Raw genomic sequence first — 20,188 nt, 5'->3', positions numbered from 1 at the left:
ATTTCTGCCAGTTTTGACTAGCTCAGCATGGGTTTCTGTAGCTGGCATCCTTCTCTCTCACTCACACACACGCACATGCACATGCACACTTGCATGCACAGACACGCACACATGCACACTCATATACACGCACATGCACACTCGCATGCACACATGCACACACATGCACACACGCACGTACGCACAAATACAGACACGCACACACACACGCAGATGCACACATGCATATATGCACTCACACACATACACACACATACATACACATGTACACACACGCCCACACATACACACATATACATGCACATACACACATGGATACACGCATATACACGCACACACATGCACATACATGCGCGCAGACACACAGACACACACACGCGCAATCACACATGTACAAACACACACACACACATACTTGCACATACACACACACTCGCACATACACGCACGCATGCACACATACACAGGCACGTGCACATACTTGCACACACAAACACAGGTGCACACATATACATACACATACATATATATATATATATACACACACAGATGCATTCACATACACTCACAAATACATACACGCACATACACATGCTTCTGTCTCTTTTTCACTTCCAATTTCATCTTTCTTTCATTATTTTCAATGATTGACTTGTCTGCAGCTATTCCATGAAGAATTGGCCTACTGCATTGTGTTCACCAGTGGACAAATGAGAGATAAGATTTACAGACATCTGTGGTTCTTCTTTCAACTCTTGGTGAGTTATTACTATATAACGTAATAATGTTAACATATGTATAATCTCCAAATTTGCAGGTGATACAAAGTTGGGTGAGAGGGTGGGCTGTGAAGAGGATGCAGAGATGCTTCAGTATGATTTGGACAGGCTGAGTGAGTGGGCAAATGCATGGCAGATGCAGTATAATGCGGATAAATGCAAGGTTATCCACTTCTATAACAATAATAAGAAGGCAGATTATTATTTGAATGGGTGAGTTGGTTGAGTCGGGATGGTGGGGATTATTGGGTCAGGTAGAGGTGGAGGGGAGTTGGATTGGGGTTGTGAGGGAGTCAGGTGGGGCCAAAGTGGGGGTGGGAGTGGGAGTGGGGGTATGAGTCGGGGTGGGGTGTGGTAGTCAGGCCGGATCAGGTCAGAGTGGGGGTTGGGGTGTGGAGTTGAGTCGGGCTGGGGTGCGGTAGTTGGGTTGGGTCAGGTCAGTGTAGGGTAATATGTAACTTACCAAGTGATTCCTATGGAGGTTCAAGAGTCAGGATTTTCACTGGGCCTTGGTCAGTCTATACCTGGGCCTTGGTCAGACTGTACCTGGGCCTTGGTCAGACTGTACCTGGACCTTGGTCAGACTGTTCCTGAGCCTTGGTCAGATTATACATGGGCCTTGGTCAGACTGTTACTAAGCCTTAGTCAGAATGTACCTGGGCCTTGGTCAGACTGTTACTGAGCCTTAGTCAAACTGTACCAGGGCCTTAGAACGTAGAACATTACAGCACAGTACAGGCCCTTCGGCCTTTGATGTTGAGCTGACCTGTGAAACCAATCTAAAGCTCATCTAACCTACACTATTCCAATACTATCCATATGTTTATCCAATGACCATTTAAATGCCCTTAATGTTGGCAAGTCCACTACTGTTGCAGGCAGGGCATTCCATGCCTTTACTACTCTCTGAGTAAAGAACCTACCTCTGACATCTGTCCTATATCTATCACCCCTCAATTTAAAGCTATGTCCCCTCATGCTAGCCATCACCATCCAAGGAAAAAGGCTCTCACTGTCCACCCTATCTAATCTCTGATTATCTTGTATTAAGTCACATCTATTAAGTCACCTCTTAACCTTCTTCTAACGAAAACAATCTCAAGTCCTGCAGCCTTTCCTCATAAGACCTTCCCACCATACCTGGCAACATCCTGGTAAATGTCCCCTGCACCCTTTCCAATGCTTCCACATCCTTCCTATAATGCGGCAACCAGAACTGTACGCAATACTCCAAGTGCGGCCGCACCAGAGTTTTGTACAGTTGCAACATGACCCCATGGCTCCGAAACTCAATCCCTCTACCAATAAAAGCTAACACACCGTACGCCTTCTTAACAACCCTATCAACCTGAAAGCCAACTTTCAGGGATCTACAACCTGGGTGCCAACTTTCAGGGATTTGTACCTTAACCTTGGTCAGACTGTTTCTGGGCCTTGGTCAGACTGTTTCTGAACCTTGGTCAGACTGTACCTGGGCTTTGGTCAGACTGTACCCGCACCCTGGTCAGACTGTTTCTGAGCCTTGGTCAGACTTTACCTGGGCCTTGGTCAGATTGTTTCTGAACCTTGGTCAGACTGTCCCTAGGCCTTGGTCAGACTCTTTCTGGGCTTTGGTTAGACTGTACTTGGGATTTGGTCAGACTTTAGCTGGGCCTTGGGCAGACTGTTTCTGACCCTTGGTCAGACTGTTTCTGAGCATTGATCAGACTGTACCTGAGCCTTGGTCAGATGTACCTGGAGAACTACGTAGAGATTTAGAAACTAGAAATTCAGAATTTACTGCCATCGCCTCAGTAGCATTTTTAAATTCTGTTTCCTGTCTGGCCAGATTGACAGTTTGGCCAGAGAGAGGGAAGGAGAGCAGGGAGGGAGGGAGGAATTGCAGGGAGGGAGAGAGTGCAGGGGTAGAGGGAGAGGGGAGTACAGGCAAGGAGGGAGAGATCCTTCAGTTGCCAGAATTTCCCAAGTCCTGGCAAACCTTGCCTACCGTAATTAAATTCAAATGGTTCCCAAACTCTGGGGAACAGGCCCTCATTTTGGACTTGCATCTACATTAAAGTTTGTTTATTAGTGTCATAAGTAGGCTTACATTAACATCGCAATAAAGTTAGTGTGAAAATCCCCTGGTCACCACACTCCGGCCCCTGTTTGGATACACTGGGGGAGAATTTAGCATGGCTAATCCATCTAATCAGCACGTCTTTGGAAACTGGAGCACCTGGAGGAAATACACACAGAGACAAGGGGAAAATATGCAGACTCCACACAGACAGTGACTCAAGCCGGGAATCAAATCTGGGTCCATAACGCTGTGAGGCAGCTGCGCTAACCACTGTGCTGCGTAACATGTTATAAGTTATATAAGCTCATTATAAGTTACTCTGAAGACCACCACAGTTAAACTAACCGACTGATTTTGGGTTAAGAATGCGTAATGAAAATTGGAATGCTTTCCCCTAAACGATATACATTCCTGTGTGAATTGAATTTGGTACATTGTTAATGTGAGCTGATAATGATATGAGTGACAGAGGCAGAAATGAGAGATCATTGTCTTTAACTCTAGATTCAGAACGTTGTCACTGTGGAGAGAGTCACGCTCTCAGCAGGAGACCTGCACTGTGAATTCAAACAGCATTTGCCAAGTTCAGAAAACTAATTCTCAAACTAGTTATTGACATCGGTTTGTCTCAGCATTGCCATGGAAACCAGACGCTCTCATCTGATTGTAGGCTGCAGTTTATTAACATCTGGCACCACAGAATCTGTCTCGTGTGAGAAGCAGCAGCAATTTCCCAGTGTAACAGATGTGTGACAGATGTTCAGTTCAGAGAAACATACAGAGGATGTTCTTCAGGACCTGTGAGAAAAGAGAATAATGGGCTATATTTTACTAAAGAATGGCACAGTGTTGTTTCCGTGGAGCAAACCAATGGGGATGATCTTACCTTCTCACCCTGCCGGTCGATGTGGCGGGGGGAGCTGGTAAGATTGTGTGAGAGACGAAAAGTCAGGTTCATGCCCGATTTTGCACCTCTCACGATCTTACTTGTCCTGGACATCCGGTGAGATCAACCCTTCTTGGGCTCAGGCTGATTTCAATATTTAAATCTACTTTAAATAGTATTTAAATATGATTACTGAGCCCGGGACGCTATCATACAGGCTCACTTGCCTTAGTGGTCTCGCTGGTGAAGGTCCTCATCAGCAAGATCACATATGGTCCCCATCAACGGGGACTTCCTGTGATGGCCTTGCTGGTAGAACCAGAGGCGATTGAGACTCCTCAGGGGATCGGAGGTAGGGGGACAGTGCCTCATGGGTAATACCAGCCTGGTATCCTGGTAGTATCCACTGGGCACCCTGGCACTGCCATCTTGCAACACTGGTAGTGCCCACCAGGCATCAGGAAATGAGAAGGGGGCAGAACATAAGAACATAATAAAAGTGTAAGAAATAGGAGCAGGAGTAGACCATCTAGCCCCTCGAGCCTGCCCCGCCATTCAATAAGATCACGGCTGATCTGATGGTGGTTCAGTTCCACTTACCTGCCCGCTCCCCATGACCCTTAATTACCTTATTGGTCAAAAATCTATCTGCCTGTGACTTAAACACATTTAACGAATTGGCTTTCACTGCTTCAATGAGCAGAGAATTCCAAAGATTCATTACCCTCTGGGAGAAGAAGTTCCTCCTCAACTCTGTTCTAAATTGACTCCCCCGTATTTTGAGGCTATGCCCTCTAGTTCTTGTTTCCATTCTGAGTGGAAATAATCTCTGTAATTCTACCCTGTCTAGCCCCTTCATTATCTTATAAGTCTCTATACGATCTCCCCTCAGCCTTCTAAACTCCAATGAGTACAGGCAGGACCAGAGGGGAGGGGCTGTTATGGAGCCAGGAAATAAGGGGTAGTGAGAGGAAGCTGTGAAGCTGCGCACTTCGCAATGGCGATCAACCAAGCTGGGCTGGGGTGTGTGTGGGGGGGTGGGGGGTGCGGAATGGTGGTGGTCAACCGGGTTTGGCTGAGTAGGGGGGACGGCAATCAACTAGACCGGATTAGGAGATTTGATGGGTGATCAGCCGTGGAGGCCAATGATTAGGGAGGGAGGGGCAGTGCCTCTTGGGCAATGCCAGCCTGGCACCCTGGTAATGTCCACTGGGCACTCTGGCAGAGAGAGATCTGTGCATGTGCAGTTCCACCTTCTGGTGTAAGCAGCTGGTTTTCTGGCAGGCTTAAGCTTCCCTGCTAGCAGGAAACAGATTGTGCACTACTCTTCGCGCAGAGCAGCGTAAGATTGCCTTTTTAAACTTGCCCAAAAACTGGATCTGAAGCTCTTCCGTTTACATGCTTGTTTGGCATTTAGAATGAGTTTGGTAAGATCACCCTAGTGCCTCTCTCCAGTGAAACTGATAGGTTTTCTCTCCAGTTCTGAAGACAGTCTGCCAAAAAAAAACTCAAGGATGTGTATCATGCCGTTGATAAGGTACCTCACAAGAGGTTACTGCAGAAGGTCAGAGGACATGGAGTTGGGGGTAGGGTGTTAGCGTGGATAGAGGATTGGTTGTCAAATAGGAGGCAGAGAGTGGGGGTCAATGGGTGCTATTCGGATTGGCGGTTGGTGACTAGTGGGGTGCCCCAGGGGTCGGTGCTGGGGCCTCAGCTATTTACCATTTATATAGATGATCTGGAGGAGGGAACCGAGTGTAGGGTGTCGAAATTTGCTGATGACACCAAGATTGGGGGAAAGGCAAATTGTGCGGAGGGTGTGGAGAGTCTGCAGAAGGATCTAGATAGGCTGGGCGAATGGGCCAGGAAATGGCAAATGGAATTTAATGTTGGCAAGTGTGAGGTGGTCCACTTTGGTAGGAAGAATGGTAGGAAGGACTATTACTTACGTGGCGAAAAACTGCAGCAGGCGACGGTGCAGAGGGACCTCGGGGTCCTTGTGCATGAGTCGCAAAAACCCAGCCTGCAGGTGCAGCAGGTGGTCAGGAAGGCGAATGGGATGCTGGCCTTCATAGCGAGGGGGATTGAATATAAAAGTAGGGAGGTCTTGCTGCAGCTGTATAGGGCATTGGTGAGGCCGCAGCTGGAGTACTGTGTGCAGTTTTGGGCGCCGCACCTGCGCAAGGATATTTTGGCCTTGGAGGGAGTGCAGAGGAGGTTTACTAGGCTGATACCGGAGTTGAGGGGGTTGAGCTATGAGGAGAGGCTGAATAAACTAGGCTTGTACTCGTTAGAGTTTAGAAGAATGAGGGGAGATCTCATTGAGACGTATAAGATGATGAATGGGATGGATAGGATAGAGGTGGAGAGACTCTTCCCGCTCAAAAAAGACAGTAGGACTAGGGGGCACAGCCTCAAGATAAAGGGGGGGCGGTTTAGAACGGAGTTGAGGAGGAACTTCTTCACTCAAAGGGTGGTGAATCTCTGGAATTCTCTGCCCGTTGAAGTGGTGGAGGCTGCCTCGCTAAATATTTTTAAGAAGCGGGTTGATGGGTTTTTGATAAGAGAGGGGATTAAGGGTTATGGGGAGAGGGCGGGAAAGTGGAACTGAGCCACGACAGATCAGCCATGATCTTATTGAATGGCGGGGCAGGCTCGAAGGGCCAGATGGCCTACTCCTGCTCCTATTTCTTATGTTCTTATACAGGGGGCAGAGCTGAAACACGCCAGCAAAACCTGGCTGCTCAGAGATTGAGGTGCCATGTTTAAAGTGGCACCCCTATCAGAACCTGAGCAAACCTCCCCCTAGCCCATCACGGGGGTCTCAGGGGCTCCCTTCCCCAATCGGAGTTGGCACTTCTCTATCTCCCCCCTCTCACTGATCATCAGCCCCTTCTCACCATCACCCTCCCTCCCCCCCACCACCGATCACTGGCCCCTTCTCCCCCCACCGCCACAGTCTGAGCCAGCACCCACCTCCACCACCACCCCACCCAAATGGCCATTGTAGAGCCCTGCTCTTCCATTTGTTCCTCACCACCACCACTTCAAAATGAATCCCGCCCCTTCCATGAAGCTCCCACATACCTTGGCAGAGATTGGCAGCACAAGGTTGGCATGTGCCAACTTGGTAGTGCTAACTTGTGCCAAGCAGCAGTGTCAGGGATGTTTGCCAGGCCACTACCTAGCCATGTTCCTTTCACCCAGGGGCTGTACTGACCTTTATGACCACAAGGAGACCCCCATGACAGGTTCATGTCAAAGTGAAGCTGTTGGATTGGTGCTGATGTGATGCCACGCCAGTGCCTACGGAATATCTGGTTGTCGGGGGTGGGGGGAGTCATGGAGAGAGTGCTCGTTAATGACATGTTAATTAATTAACATGAACTTTCTCTGGTCACGTGGCCTGTTTCACGCCACTCCGCTGAGGATGGGCCAGGAAAATCGAATCTCAGAAAACCGCCAGTGGAAATCGCACTTTCCGTATTTTGAGCACGCACTGCTGCTCCAATGTGGGCTCAATCATGTGAAATGAATCACAAGTAGTTAGAATGCAGGTACAGTGGGTAATTGGAAAGGCAAATGAAATGTTGGCCTTTGTAATTGTACTGGATAGTAGTGAGACCGCACCGAGAGTACTGTGTGCAGTTTGATTTCCTTACTTAAGAAGGGATATTCTTGAATGGAGAACAGTTCAGAGAAGGTTCACTGTCTGATTCCTGGGATGAGGGATTTGTTTTATAAGGAAAGGTCGGGCAGTTTGAGTTGATACTCATTGGAGTTTGGCAGAATGAGAAATGATCTTATTGAAACAGTAAGATTCTGAGGGGGCTTGATGCTGGCTATACCCCTTCTGTCTGAGACATACTCCTTAAGGGGGAAGCTAGGATAGGGGGCACAGTTTAAAAATACAGGGCTCTGCCATTTTAAGATAGAGAGGTGGGGGAATTCCTTGTCTGAAGGATGTTAGTCTCCTCTTTCCCAGTGAGCAGTGGAGGCTGGGTCATTGATTGGCATGGGAGTGAAGGGTTATGGGGAAGAGGGGTGGGATGTGATGTGCAGACAAGAGAGTGGAGTTAAGGCTTCAATTAGATCAATCATCATCTTACTGAATGTCAGAGCAGGCTTGATGGGCCAAATGGCCTATCAAGGGGCAGCACGGTGGCCCAGTGGTTCGCACTGCTGCCTCACAGAGCCAGGGACCTGGATTAAATTCTGGCCTCGGGTCACTGTTTGTATGGAGTTTGCACATTCTCCCCATGTCTGCATGGGTTTCCTCCAGGTCCTCCGGTTTCCTCCCACAGTCCGAAAGGCTGGTTGGATGCAGTGGCCGTGCCAATTTCTCCCTCAGTGTATCCGAACAGGCGCCAGTGGCGGCTAGGGTACACTGTAACTTCATTGCAGCATTAATGCAAGCCTACTTGTGACACCTGCTCCAATTTCTTAAGATCTTATATTCTGGGTGAAGATTTTAAATCAGACAGTGGTCAGCACTCACATGCCTTTTCTTTCTGGGCTAAAGGCCTTGCGTGTATCTTGAACATTTTGTGGGTTTTATTTCAGACTTTCTGCATTGCCAGTGGTAACTCGGCCTCTCTCCCTTTCTATTTCCTTTCAGATTAAAAGTATGAGCCAGTACCTCTCTGACATGGACCTCTGGAACTCTCCCCCCAAACGCCGGTTCTCGGAAGGCTTCTCGGGCATCATCTACACGGTGGTCAATATTGGGACAGAGTTTGTGAAACATCAGGTAGGTGGGTTTGCCACTGCATTGAGGTCGAGTGGATAGGAACCAGCTTTCTGATACCTTGCCTTTTTCAATGGGGCACAAATTGGCAAGCAAAGCAACATTTATCTCAATGAGGAAGCAGACACTTCATATGCCCCTGTTCCTGTTGATCCACTGCCACCCTCACTCCCGACATACACATGACAATGTAAAGTGTTACCTGACTGAATTGGGAAGTGATTCCACACAGATCATCTCTTCCAGTCCTGAATTTTTAGAGGTCAATTGATGCGAGTGTTTGTAGAATTATGTACAGTGGCACAGTGGCTGGCACTGCTGCCCCACAACGCCAGGGATCCGGGTTCAGTTCCAGACCATGCTAAATTGCCCCTTAGTGTCAGGGGGATTAACAGAGTAAATACATGGGGGTATAGGGATGGGGCCTGGGTGGGGTTGTTGTTGGTGCAGACTCAATAGGCTGAATGGCCTCCTTCTGGACTATAGGGATTCTATGATTCTTTGTCACCTAAGCCAGCATTTGTTGCCCTTCCCTAAATGCCCTTGATCTTGGGCATTGGCTTGCTAGGTCGTATCAGGGGCAGTTAAATGTCCACCACATTGCTATGGGTCTTTTTATTCATTTTGGGGAAGTGAGCGTCACTGGCTGGGCTAGCACTTATTGCCCATCCCTAACTGACCTCCATTTCAGAGGGCATTTAAGAATTAACCACATTGCTATGGGTGTGGAGGCCAGACCAGGAAGCATGACAGATTTCTTTCCCTAAAGAACATCAGTGAACCAGATGAAATTTTATGACAATGGACAATAGTTTCAAGGTCATTGTTGGTCTTTTAATTCCAGATCAACTTTTATTGAATTCAAATTTCACTGTCTACTGCGGTGGGATTGAACCCGATCCCTAGATCTTGCCCTGGATCTCTGGATTACTAGTTCAGTGACAATACCATTACACCACTACACTTACAGGTGGCACGTTGGCACAGTGGTTAACACTGCTGCCACACAGCGCCAGAGACCCAGGTTCAATTCCGGCCTCGGGTCACCGTCTGTGTGGAGTTTGCACATTCTCTCTGTGTCTGTGTGGGTTTCCTCCGGGTGCTCTGGTTTCCTCCCACAGTCTGAAGATGTGCAGGTTAGGTTGATTGACCATGTTAAAATTGCCCCTTAGTATCAGGGGGGACTAGTAGGTTAATGCGTGGATTTACAGGGATAGGGCCTGGTGGATTGTTGTCGGCTTGATGGGCTGAATGGCCTTCTTCTGCATTGTAGGGATTCTATGATTCTTCAATGATCACTACCTCCCCTTTAATTGGTTGGAGTAGCATGTAGGACAGACCAGGTAAGGACAGCAGATTTCCTTCCTTAAGGGGCAGTAGTGAATCAGATTAAAGTGATTCCATTGTCAACAGTACAGAGATTCACTTTTAATTCATGATTCTTTTCATTTATTGAATTTAAATTCCATTAGCTGAGTGGTGGGATTTGAACCCATCTCCTGAGCCTCTGGATTATTAGCCCAGTGACATTACCAATACACCACCTGTGTTGCAACATTTTGAAATAGCATTCCTTCAGTATTAGGAAGCTTCAGGAGTATTAAAAACACGTGTACTTATTCGTACAGGAGGTGTGGAACCTTACAGGGGCTGGTGACAATGGATGAGGAACACAACCTACACTTCCCTCACTTAGTGGAGATGATTCCTATCCTAAGAACACTGGGTGCCTTACTCAGCATCAACCAAAGGAAGACATTGAAAGACCTAAATGTGGAATGGTTGGCTGTTGTTCACTTTTAGCATATTTGTTTTAGGTAATTTCTGGGACATGGGTGTCACTGGCTGGCCAGCATTTATTGCCCATCCCTAGTTGCCTGAGGGCAATTAAGAGTCAGCCACATTGTTGTGGCTCTGGAGTCAAATGTAGGCCAGACCAGGTAAGGGCAGCAGATTTCCTTGCCTAAAGGACATTAGTGAACCAGATGGGTTTTTCCGACAATTGACATTCCAGATCTTAATTCCAGATATTTTTTGTTGAATTCGAATTCCATCATCTACTGTGGTGAGATTCGAACCTGTGTCCCCGGAATGATAGCTAAGTTTCTGGGTTGATAGTCTAGTGACAATGCTACTTCCATCGCCTTCCCACAATCATTGATCAGTTTGAGAAGTTGACAAACTGGTGCTGATGTCAAATGAGCATTTCACAGAGATTTAGCTGTTTTTTGATTGTTTTGCCTGTGATGCTGTAAATCTGTGTGTGATGTGATTGCTCTGACCCCACTGCTCCCCTCCAGCTGTGTCTAGGCCCAGCTTGTTGGTGATCGCTGGTGGTTTGCATTTATTGGATGTTAGGATTGTGATTTATCTATTGGAGATTGAGATATAAACTGCATTCACCACAGGACAGTGTCCCAGTGAAAGGAAGACAGTGTTTGCTATGAAATGATTAATACTGCAGTTCGGTGTGTAAAGGATGAGGACCATTGGATTGGTGAGGGAATGAGGTGATTTATCACCGTCTTTGAGAAGGTTACTGTGCATCGGGACGTGTGTTTAATGATACTTGCTGTGACCTTGTATTTCCTCAGGATGCTGAGATCACAGAAGCAACTAACCTGAGCCTGGGCTTCTTCCTGAATGACCTGCTGTCCCTCATGGACCGAGGCTTTGTTCTTCGTCTGATTTGTCACCACCACAAAGAGGTAACAATGCACAGCCAAGTTCTTTCACTTAAACACCACTCCCTGCTCCCCCCCCCACAACCACCCTTGCCCCTTCCCTCCCCCACTGAATGGAGCAGCCAGTAATCAGGACTATCTCCAGTATCAGCAGAACCCAGGATTGAAGAGCTCAATATGATCTGGCAGACTTTGGAAAAAGGAGACTTTGACTGTGAGGGGCGGCACAGTGGTTAGCACTTCTGCCTCCCAGCTCCGGGTTCGATTCCAGCTTCATGTCACTGTCTGTGCAGAGTCTGCACGTTCTTCTCGTGGCTATGTGGGTTTCTGCCGAGTGCTCCAGTTTCCTCCTGCACATCTTGGCACTGTAGGTGGATCGGCCATGCTAGGTTGTCCCTCAGTATCCCAAGATGTGTAGGTTAGGGGAATCAATGGGGTAAATATATGGAGCTACAGGGATAGGGCCTGATGGGATGCTCTGTCTGAGAGTTGGGACAGACTCGATGGGCCAAATGGCCTCCTTCTGCACCATAGGGATTCTATAATTCTCTGAAAATAGTGAGCAGCAAATCAGTGAGGTATTGCTGATGTTTGCTGACCCTCTGAAATGTTCCTTTGTATTGGGTGACAATGTAAGCTTCCTGTTTTCAGTCACAAATGTTAATCAATATAAATGATTGCTTCACAGGTTATGCCCATAACTACACAACCCCAAACCCAACAGAGATGCAGCCAGACCATATTTCAGCATGCAGTCAGTCCTCAGAGTGTCACACTTAGTCTGTCACATACTCACTTACCAATCAAACCAGCTGTTGACAAGGTGAAGCAAGCAATCAGAGTTCTCAGTGTTTGAAAGTAGTTTAGGTCCAACCATCCCATGGCGTTAATACTAATTCCCAAGTTTTATGACTTCAAATCGGGATTAAACACTCCAGCTCAAGAGAATGGGATTGGAGTGAAAGGTAAATTACCTAAACTATATCTGGGTGAAGTGGAAGGAAAGCTAGCTCTTTTTTTTATTCATTCATGGGACATGGGCATTGCTGGCTGACCAGCATTTATTGCCCATCCCTAGTTGCTCTTGGCGGTGAGCTTCCTTCTTGAATTGCTTCAGTCCACATGTTGTGGGTTGACCCACAATGCCGTTAGGAAGGGAATTCCGGGATTTTGACCCAGCGACTGTGAAGGAACGGCAATATATTTCCAAGTCAGGATGGTGAGTGGCTTGGAGGGGAGCTTGCAGGTGGTGGTGTTCCCATTTATCTGTTTCCCTTGTCCTTCTAGATGGAAGTAGTTGTGAGTTTGGAAGGTGCTGTCTGAGGATCTTTGGAATTTCTGCAGTGCATCTTGTAGATAGTGCACACTGCTGCTACTGAGCATCGGTGGTGGAGGGATTGAATGTTTGTAGATGTGGTGCCAATCAACGGGCTGCTTTGTCTTGGATGGTATCAAGCTGCTTGAGTGTTGTTGGAGCTGCACCCATTCAGACAAGTGGGGAGTATCCCATCACACTCCTGACTTGTGCCTTATAGATGGTGGACAGGCTTTGGGGAGTCAGGAGGTGAGCTACTCGCCGTAGTATCTGAGCCTCTGACCTACTCTTGTAGCCACTGTGTTTATGTGGCAAATCCAGTTCAGTTTTTGGTCAATGGTAACCCCAAGGATGTTGACAGTTGGGGATTCAGTGATGATAACACCATTGAATGTCAAGGGGCAATGGTGAGAGTATCTCTTATTGGTGATGATCATTGCCTGGCATTTGTGTAGCATGAATGTTACTTGCCACTTGTCAGCCCAAGCCTGGATGTTGTCCAGATCTTGTTGCATTTGAACGTGGACTGCTTAAGTACCCGAGGAGTCGCGAAGGGAGCTGAATATTGTGCAATCATCGGCGAACATCCCCACTTCTGACTTTATGATGGAGGGAAGGTCATTGATGAAGCAGCTGAAGATTGTTGGGCCTAGGACACTACCCTGAGGAACTCCTGCAGAGATGCCCTGGAGCTGAGATAACTGACCCTCCACAACCACAACCATCTTCCTACGTACCAGGTATAACTCCAACCAGCAGAGTGTTCCCCCCATGATACCCATTGATTCCAGTTTCACCAGGGCTCCTTGATGCCACACTCAAGTCGAATGCAGCCTTGATGTCAAGGGCTGTCACTTTCACCTCAAATCTGGAATACAGCTCTTTCATCCATGTTTTAACCGAGGCTGTAATGAGCTCAGGAGCTGAGTGACCCTGGCAAAACTAGGTGTCGCTGAGCAGGTTATTGCTGAGCAGATGTTGCTTCATAGCACTGTTGATGACCCCCTTCCATCACTTTACTGATGATCGAGAGTAGACTGATTGGATGGTAATTGGCCAGGTTTGATTTGTCCTGCTTTTAGTGGATAGGACATACCTGGGCAATTTTCCACATTGTTGAGTGGATGCCAGTGTTGTAACTGTACTCGAAGAGCTTGGCTAGGGGAGCAGCTAGTTCTGGAGTACAAATCTTCACCACTATTGCTGGAATATTATCAGGGCCCATTGCCTTTGCAGTATCCAGTGCCTCCAACCATTTCTTGATATCACATGGAGTGAATCAAATTGGCTGGAGACTGGCATCTGAGATGCTGGGGACCACTAGAAGAGACCAAGACGAATCATCCACTTGGCACTTCTGGCTGAAGATTGCTGTGAATACTTCAGCCTTATCTTTTGCACTGATGTGCTGGGCTCCTCCATCATTGAGGGTGGGGATATTTGTAGAGCTGAGAACTTGATTTCACTCTATGTCCAAACTTGCCTGAGGAATGATGAATTTCAGATTAAGGTGATTAGCTTATGAAATAAGGGATGTTTCAGCTGGGGCACATAGTATAGGGGAGGAGAGTGTGGGGAGGGTGGCCGTGTGGGTTGTATTTTGGTTGTAACTTCCCCTGGTGGCCACCTGTGCATGATCAAACAGAGGTCAAGGCAAGAGGACACCCCAGGTGGTTTCAAAATAGGAGACAAATGGCATCCCTTAAGGGACACAAGACACTTAATAAGTGGACGATCCCTTAAAACACAGGAGAGACGGTCACCTAACTTGAATGCTCACATCCCCCCCTCCTCCCACCCTCACCCCCATCCCCACCTCACCACCTCATAGAGGCTGAGCTTACCTGCGACCTGTCTCACTGCTGACTCCTGTCCCTCTCTGACTTGGAGGCTGTTGGTTCAGGAGCTGGTGGTCGACCCCACTGTACATGAGTTTTATAGCCACGCTTGTCCCGAAACGGGAAAACCCTGCCCGAGGTCAATGGTCCGCCCCTCACCCATTCCGATTCCCGTGGTGGGTGCAATGGGAAAATTTCCCACATGGTATTTGTGGTCCTGTCTCAGTTTCTTCAGCTGTGGCCAACTGGAGGATTATTAAACATCACGGAATTATGCAGCAAAATTTAACTTTTTTAATTCATTCGTGGGACATGGGCGTCACTGGTTACTCAACATTTATTGCCCATCCCTAATTGCCCCAAGGGCAGTTGAGAGTCAACCACATTGCTGTGGCTCTGGAGTCACATGGCCAGACCAGATAAAGACAGCAGATTTCCTTCTTAAAGAGCCAGATGAGTTTTTTTGACAATTGACAATGGCTTCACAGTCATCAGTAAATTCTTAATTCCAGAAATTTATATTGAATCCACATTCTACCATCTGCCGTGGTGGGATTCGAATCCAGGTCCCCAGAACATTAACTGAGTTTCTAGATTAATAGTCTAGCAATAGTACCACTAGGCCACTGCCTCCTCTGATATTTTGTGGGAGAAATATGAACAGAATCTGCCACTGTTTCTAAAAGCAAATTACTGCTGGGATCTGAAACAGAAAATGCTGGAAAATCACAGCGGGTTTGACAGCATCTGTGGAGAGAGAATACAGCCTACATTTCAAGTCTGGATGACCCTTTGTCAGAGCTGTCTGTCAGAATTCTGAAGGTGAAGAGCCATTCAGACTTTGAAAAGTTAACTCTACTCTCTCCCCACAGATGCTGTCAAACCTGCTGAGCTTTTCCAGGATTTTCTGTTTTTGTTGCTATCACTGTTTTATTTGGCTGGGGAACCATTCCCTAATTCCTCCTTCTCTATTTGCTCATGGGGGTGTGAGCGTTACTGTGAAGACCGACATTCATTGCCTGTCCCTAATTACCCTCAAGAGGGTTTTGAGAGGACCATGAAAACCTTTCAAAATCTTTGTGCATTGACTGTCGTGAGAATATTACCAGTAAGATTTCAATAAATCTTTAACAAAATAACTGTGGAAGAGATTTTCCTGGGGTGAGATGGTCTTGTGGCCTGGTTATGGCTGAAGGTTACACTGCCACATGGTGCCTCAACCTTGCTTAACCAGAGTTTTCTGTGTTGCTTCCACTGTCCACGCCTGCACTGAGCCCTTTGTGCTTTAGCTTTTAGATGCAGCTGTGGCCCAACCTCATCTCCACGACAGACGCATTGACTTCTTGAGGGTGGTCTGCAGCCATGAGCACTTTGTGACCCTGAACCTCCCGCTGGCATCAAGCTTCCAAACGCAGGAAGACAACGAGTGTGTAAAGGTAATACTTCAACAACCGGAAATCCCTGCTGCTCACTGCACCTTAACCTCATTGCAGACTGTATGCTCTCTGACGTCAGTATTAGCTGCACCTTCTCTGATTCCAGTATAAACTGCACCCTCTCTGATTCCAATATAAGCTGCACCCTCTCTGACCCCGGTATTAGCTGCACCTTCTTTGACCCCCAGTATAAACTGCACCCTCTCTGATTCCAGTATAAGCTGCATCATCTTGGGCCCCAGTGTCAGCTGCACCCTCTCTGACCACAGTATAAAGTGAACCTTCTCGGAGTCCAGTATAGTTCGTAACATCTTGGACTCCAGTATAACTTGCACCCTCTCTAACCCCAGTACAAGTTGCACCCTTTCTAACCCCAGTATAGGCTGCATCCTCTCTAACCCCAGTATAAGCTGCACCCTCTCTAACCCCAGTATAAGCTGCACCCTCTTTAACCCCAGTATAACTTGCACCCTCTTTAATCCCAGTATAACTTGCACCCTCTCCCATCCCAGTATAAGCTGCACCCTCTTGGACCCCAGGATAGTCTGAACTCTCTTGGTCCCCAGTATATTCTGCACTCTCTTGGACCACAATATGAACTGCACCCGCGCAGCCCCAGTATAACCTGCATCCTACCTTGACTGCAGCATAATCTGCCCTGTTCGTCCCAATCCTCCTCCCTCATGTTATCCTATGACTGTTTTTATTGGATGTATTGGTACTGTGAGTATGTCCTGGATCAGTGTTCATGCAGTTGGCTGTTTAGTTGTTGCAGACCCCAACCTGGGCACACCATGGGAGGGATTTTCCACCCTCCATTTCCAGCAGGCAGGGGCGGGGAATTGAGGAGGAGTCCCAACATGGTTTACATGCCGGCGAGACTTCTCTGTTCGATGGTCCCTGCCAATGACGTAACGGGGTTCCCATCATGAAAGGTTGGGAGACCCATTACCATACATTTAAACATCATTAGCAGGCTGCCCCGCTGTATAATCCTCCACATAAGGGTTCCAATCCTCCTCTGCCTCTCTCTCCCCCTCCCCCCCACACCGCCACAACCAGCATGATGTCATGTTGGCGGGGTTTACCACCTTGATGAATGGGTAACCTAGCAAATGGTCCCCGCTGGGACCGCACAGATATATACAACCCCTGGGGGAGGAGATGCTCCCTGAGAGCTGGATTGGGGCGGGGGGTGGTTGCAGGGAGGTAGGAGGAGAGACTCATGTTGGGGCGGTTCAAAGTGGGTGTGAAGGGGTTCCTGTGTCCGTTGGGACAAGGGGCTTTACATTTCCATTAGTGGGGGGTGGGGAGGGGGGGGGGTCCTTTCTTTTATTTTTGTTTTTTTCTTGATTGTGATCTGTCAGGGGCCAAGGTTGTTGGCGGATAAGCCCACCCTGCCAGCATAAAGTCATGAGTCCCATCCCTACTGTTTTCTTTCAAAAGGCTGGAAGATTTGGGAGGAAGAGATCGGCATGAGAACTGGCGGGCTATTCCCTGCTTCCCTCCCCGAGACAACACCTTAAAAAAAATCATAAAATCCCTTCCACTGGCTACAAAGACAGAAGTTTTCTTTAATTTCTCCTTGAAGATTCTATGTGATCAGACACAGATGGGCAGCCCCACTGTCTGATATGTTTAGATTCAGGGTATGACAATCTAATATTGTTTTGTTGTGAAACTTTATGTCTTACACCCTGTTCTTACTGTTTAAAAAATGACAGCTGAAACCAGAACAAATCCTTTTTCTTTTCGTAGGATGCCGCAAGTCAGGACTCTGTCAGTCTTTCCAGGAAATTCCGTCAGCAGCACTTCCTGGTGGGGCTGCTCCTGGAAGAGATTGCAGATGGATTGAGAACTGATTCGGGCAGGTGAGTGAGCCAGGGACCAAGGCTCATTGTTATTAATAAGATCAGTGTCCTTCGCCTATTGTGACTCCTTTTGCCTGAAATGGATGGGAAAAGAATAGTGTAAAATAAATTAGATTTCAGGCGATTGGAGTGGCAGCCTGATTATCACATTGAATTTGGATCAACTGAGACAACTTCAACTATGTTCTAACACGCACCTCATCCCATCTCCTATCAGCTTTGTGCTTGTTGACCTAAACTGTTTCCAGATTCAGCCACACCTTGATTTTAAAATTCTCATTCTTTTTTTCAAACCACTACATGGCCTTGCACATTCCAGGCCAGAATTTTACACACACACAGTAACCTAGTGTTGTAGGTAAAATAATACCTCTGAGACTTTTAGTGAGTCAAAATACAGTAGCTTTTATTTCAAAACTCTGACTTTTATTCAAGAGTTTTGGGAGAAACTGGTTCCTTACAATGGACTACCAAACTTCTCATAGAACACAAACACAGGTGGACAGTTATACACTATGAGCTCCAGCAGTAATCGTAATTCAAAGTTCCAATTCCTGCCAGACCTTTGGGTCTTCCTTCCTGGGTCGTGATGCAGCCCCAGAATTAATCAGGGATTATAGTTCTGCAGTCAGGACACAGGAAATCTCTTCTGCAGCAGTACCGGCATCCCTGTCTTTGAAGTTACTTGTGCGATCGTGGCTGTCCCAGCAGAACTCTTCCTGTTAAAAGCCGGTATCGCAATCTGCCATCAGCAGCTGTCAAAAGCCAGTAACGTAAACTACCATCTGTGTAACGATGCCCAAATAACACAAGTAAGTAAGATTTGCAAAGTCTACAAAATAACAGCCACATTAAACTCTCTGTCTTTATAAAAATGAGAGTTAAAGCATGCAATACATGAACAAATAACTTATATTAATGCCACGAGTAGTATACGCTAAGAGAGATCAGTCATGATGAAGGGTTATGTTTGTGACATATTCTAGGTACAAAATCCATTAACTCTTTCCCTTCAGGTAAAAAATGCATTCACCTTTTCCCTACTTCACTAGCAATGCACACACACAGTAACCTAGCGACGCATGCGCACAGTAACCTAACAATGCACGCACACAGTAACCTAGCAACGCACACACACACATCGAGCAACATATAAGAACATAAGAACATAAGAAATAGGAGCAGGAGTAGGCCATCTAGCCCTTCGAGCCTGCCCCGCCATTCAATAAGATCATGGCTGATCTGTTGTGGCTCAGTTCCACTTTCCCGCCCTCTCCCCATAACCCTTAATCCCCTCTCTTATCAAGAACCCATCAACCCGCTTCTTAAAAATATTTAGCGAGGCAGCCTCCACCACTTCAACGGGCAGAGAATTCCAGAGATTCACCACCCTTTGAGTGAAGAAGTTCCTCCTCAACTCCGTTCTAAACCGCCTCCCCTTTATCTTGAGGCTGTGCCCCCTAGTCCTACTGTCTTTTTTGAGCGGGAAGAGTCTCTGCACCTCTATCCTATCCATCTGTGTCAATCTTCCTGATTCACAGTTACACCCTGCTGTTCCAATTAAAATGACAAAATGTGCTTTCAGCTGAAACAGAAACAGTTCCTTTTTCTTTCAATAATCCAGGAACATATGACACATATGCACACAAATGTAGGAATAGGCATTCTCATTCATTAATATAAAGAAAAACAGAACTTGTTCTGGTTTCAGCTGAAAACGCATGTTGTCATTTTTTTAACAGGAAGAGCAGGGTGTAATTGTGAGACAGAAAGTTTCATGACAAAACAATATTAGACTGTCATAGACTAAGCTAGCAAACACTCATACTAATCTAGCAATGGACTGATTCATACTTGAATCTAGCAAGACATCCACTTTGAACGCAGCACGCACACTAACTGTGCAATAGATACACTCGCATTGAATTACTAACACAAACTCACACAGCAATTACTTCTATACATGACATACCAAAGCAAACATATTCCCATAAATGTCTAATTACGTGAGCTATCACTGACTTGCATTCCCCTTCAATATTACCACAGGGTACTCTGACATTGCGCATTGATGTTCAGCTGTGTTTAAATGCTGGTGTTTTGGCAGATTGATAAGGAGAGAGGCAGTGAGCTTACTTCACAGCCTCCTGGCTTCACACGATAAAGACCTGAGGCTCTGGAACCCTGAGGTGAAGGAGAAGGTAGCAGCGTTGTACCTGCCGCTTCTGGGCATCGTACTGAGTGCCCTCCCCCAACTGCAGAAGCTGTCAGGTAAATGAAGTGGGAGGGAATGTGGGGAAAGGACATAATCCCAATGTGGAGACTGATAGATAATAACAGAATCAGAATACTTCCTGTTTCACAAGAAATTATTGCTACATTTGGGCTGGGATTTTCATCCAGTTTCTCTCCCTCTCACTGATGCCTGGCTAGGTGAAGGCTTAATCGAGAGTTGTGAGCAGTCGTTCATGACACTGCTGTGACATTTAGGAATAAAAATCAAATATTAATGGATCAATTCATCAATGGAAATTGGAATTGGTCCAATTAAGGTGCTTCAAGTTGACCAG

General features: G+C 46.9%; 1 protein-coding gene across 1 annotated transcript in view; it reads left to right on the top strand.

The window, feature by feature from the left end:
- Positions 1 to 20,188, top strand: part of LOC145358722 (dedicator of cytokinesis protein 8-like) — a 197,157-nt gene that overhangs the window by 120,286 nt on the left and 56,683 nt on the right. The window contains 6 exon segments of the mRNA XM_080212966.1: positions 663 to 758; positions 8,346 to 8,477; positions 11,069 to 11,182; positions 15,601 to 15,747; positions 17,506 to 17,618; positions 19,726 to 19,889. Coding sequence (XP_080069092.1) covers positions 663 to 758; positions 8,346 to 8,477; positions 11,069 to 11,182; positions 15,601 to 15,747; positions 17,506 to 17,618; positions 19,726 to 19,889 — 766 coding nt within the window.

Source organism: Carcharhinus amblyrhynchos, chromosome 26, assembly GCF_965287045.1.
Source record: "Carcharhinus amblyrhynchos chromosome 26, sCarAmb.v2.hapA, whole genome shotgun sequence".
NCBI lineage: Eukaryota > Metazoa > Chordata > Chondrichthyes > Carcharhiniformes > Carcharhinidae > Carcharhinus > Carcharhinus amblyrhynchos.
This window is presented reverse-complemented; position numbering and strand designations above follow the sequence as displayed.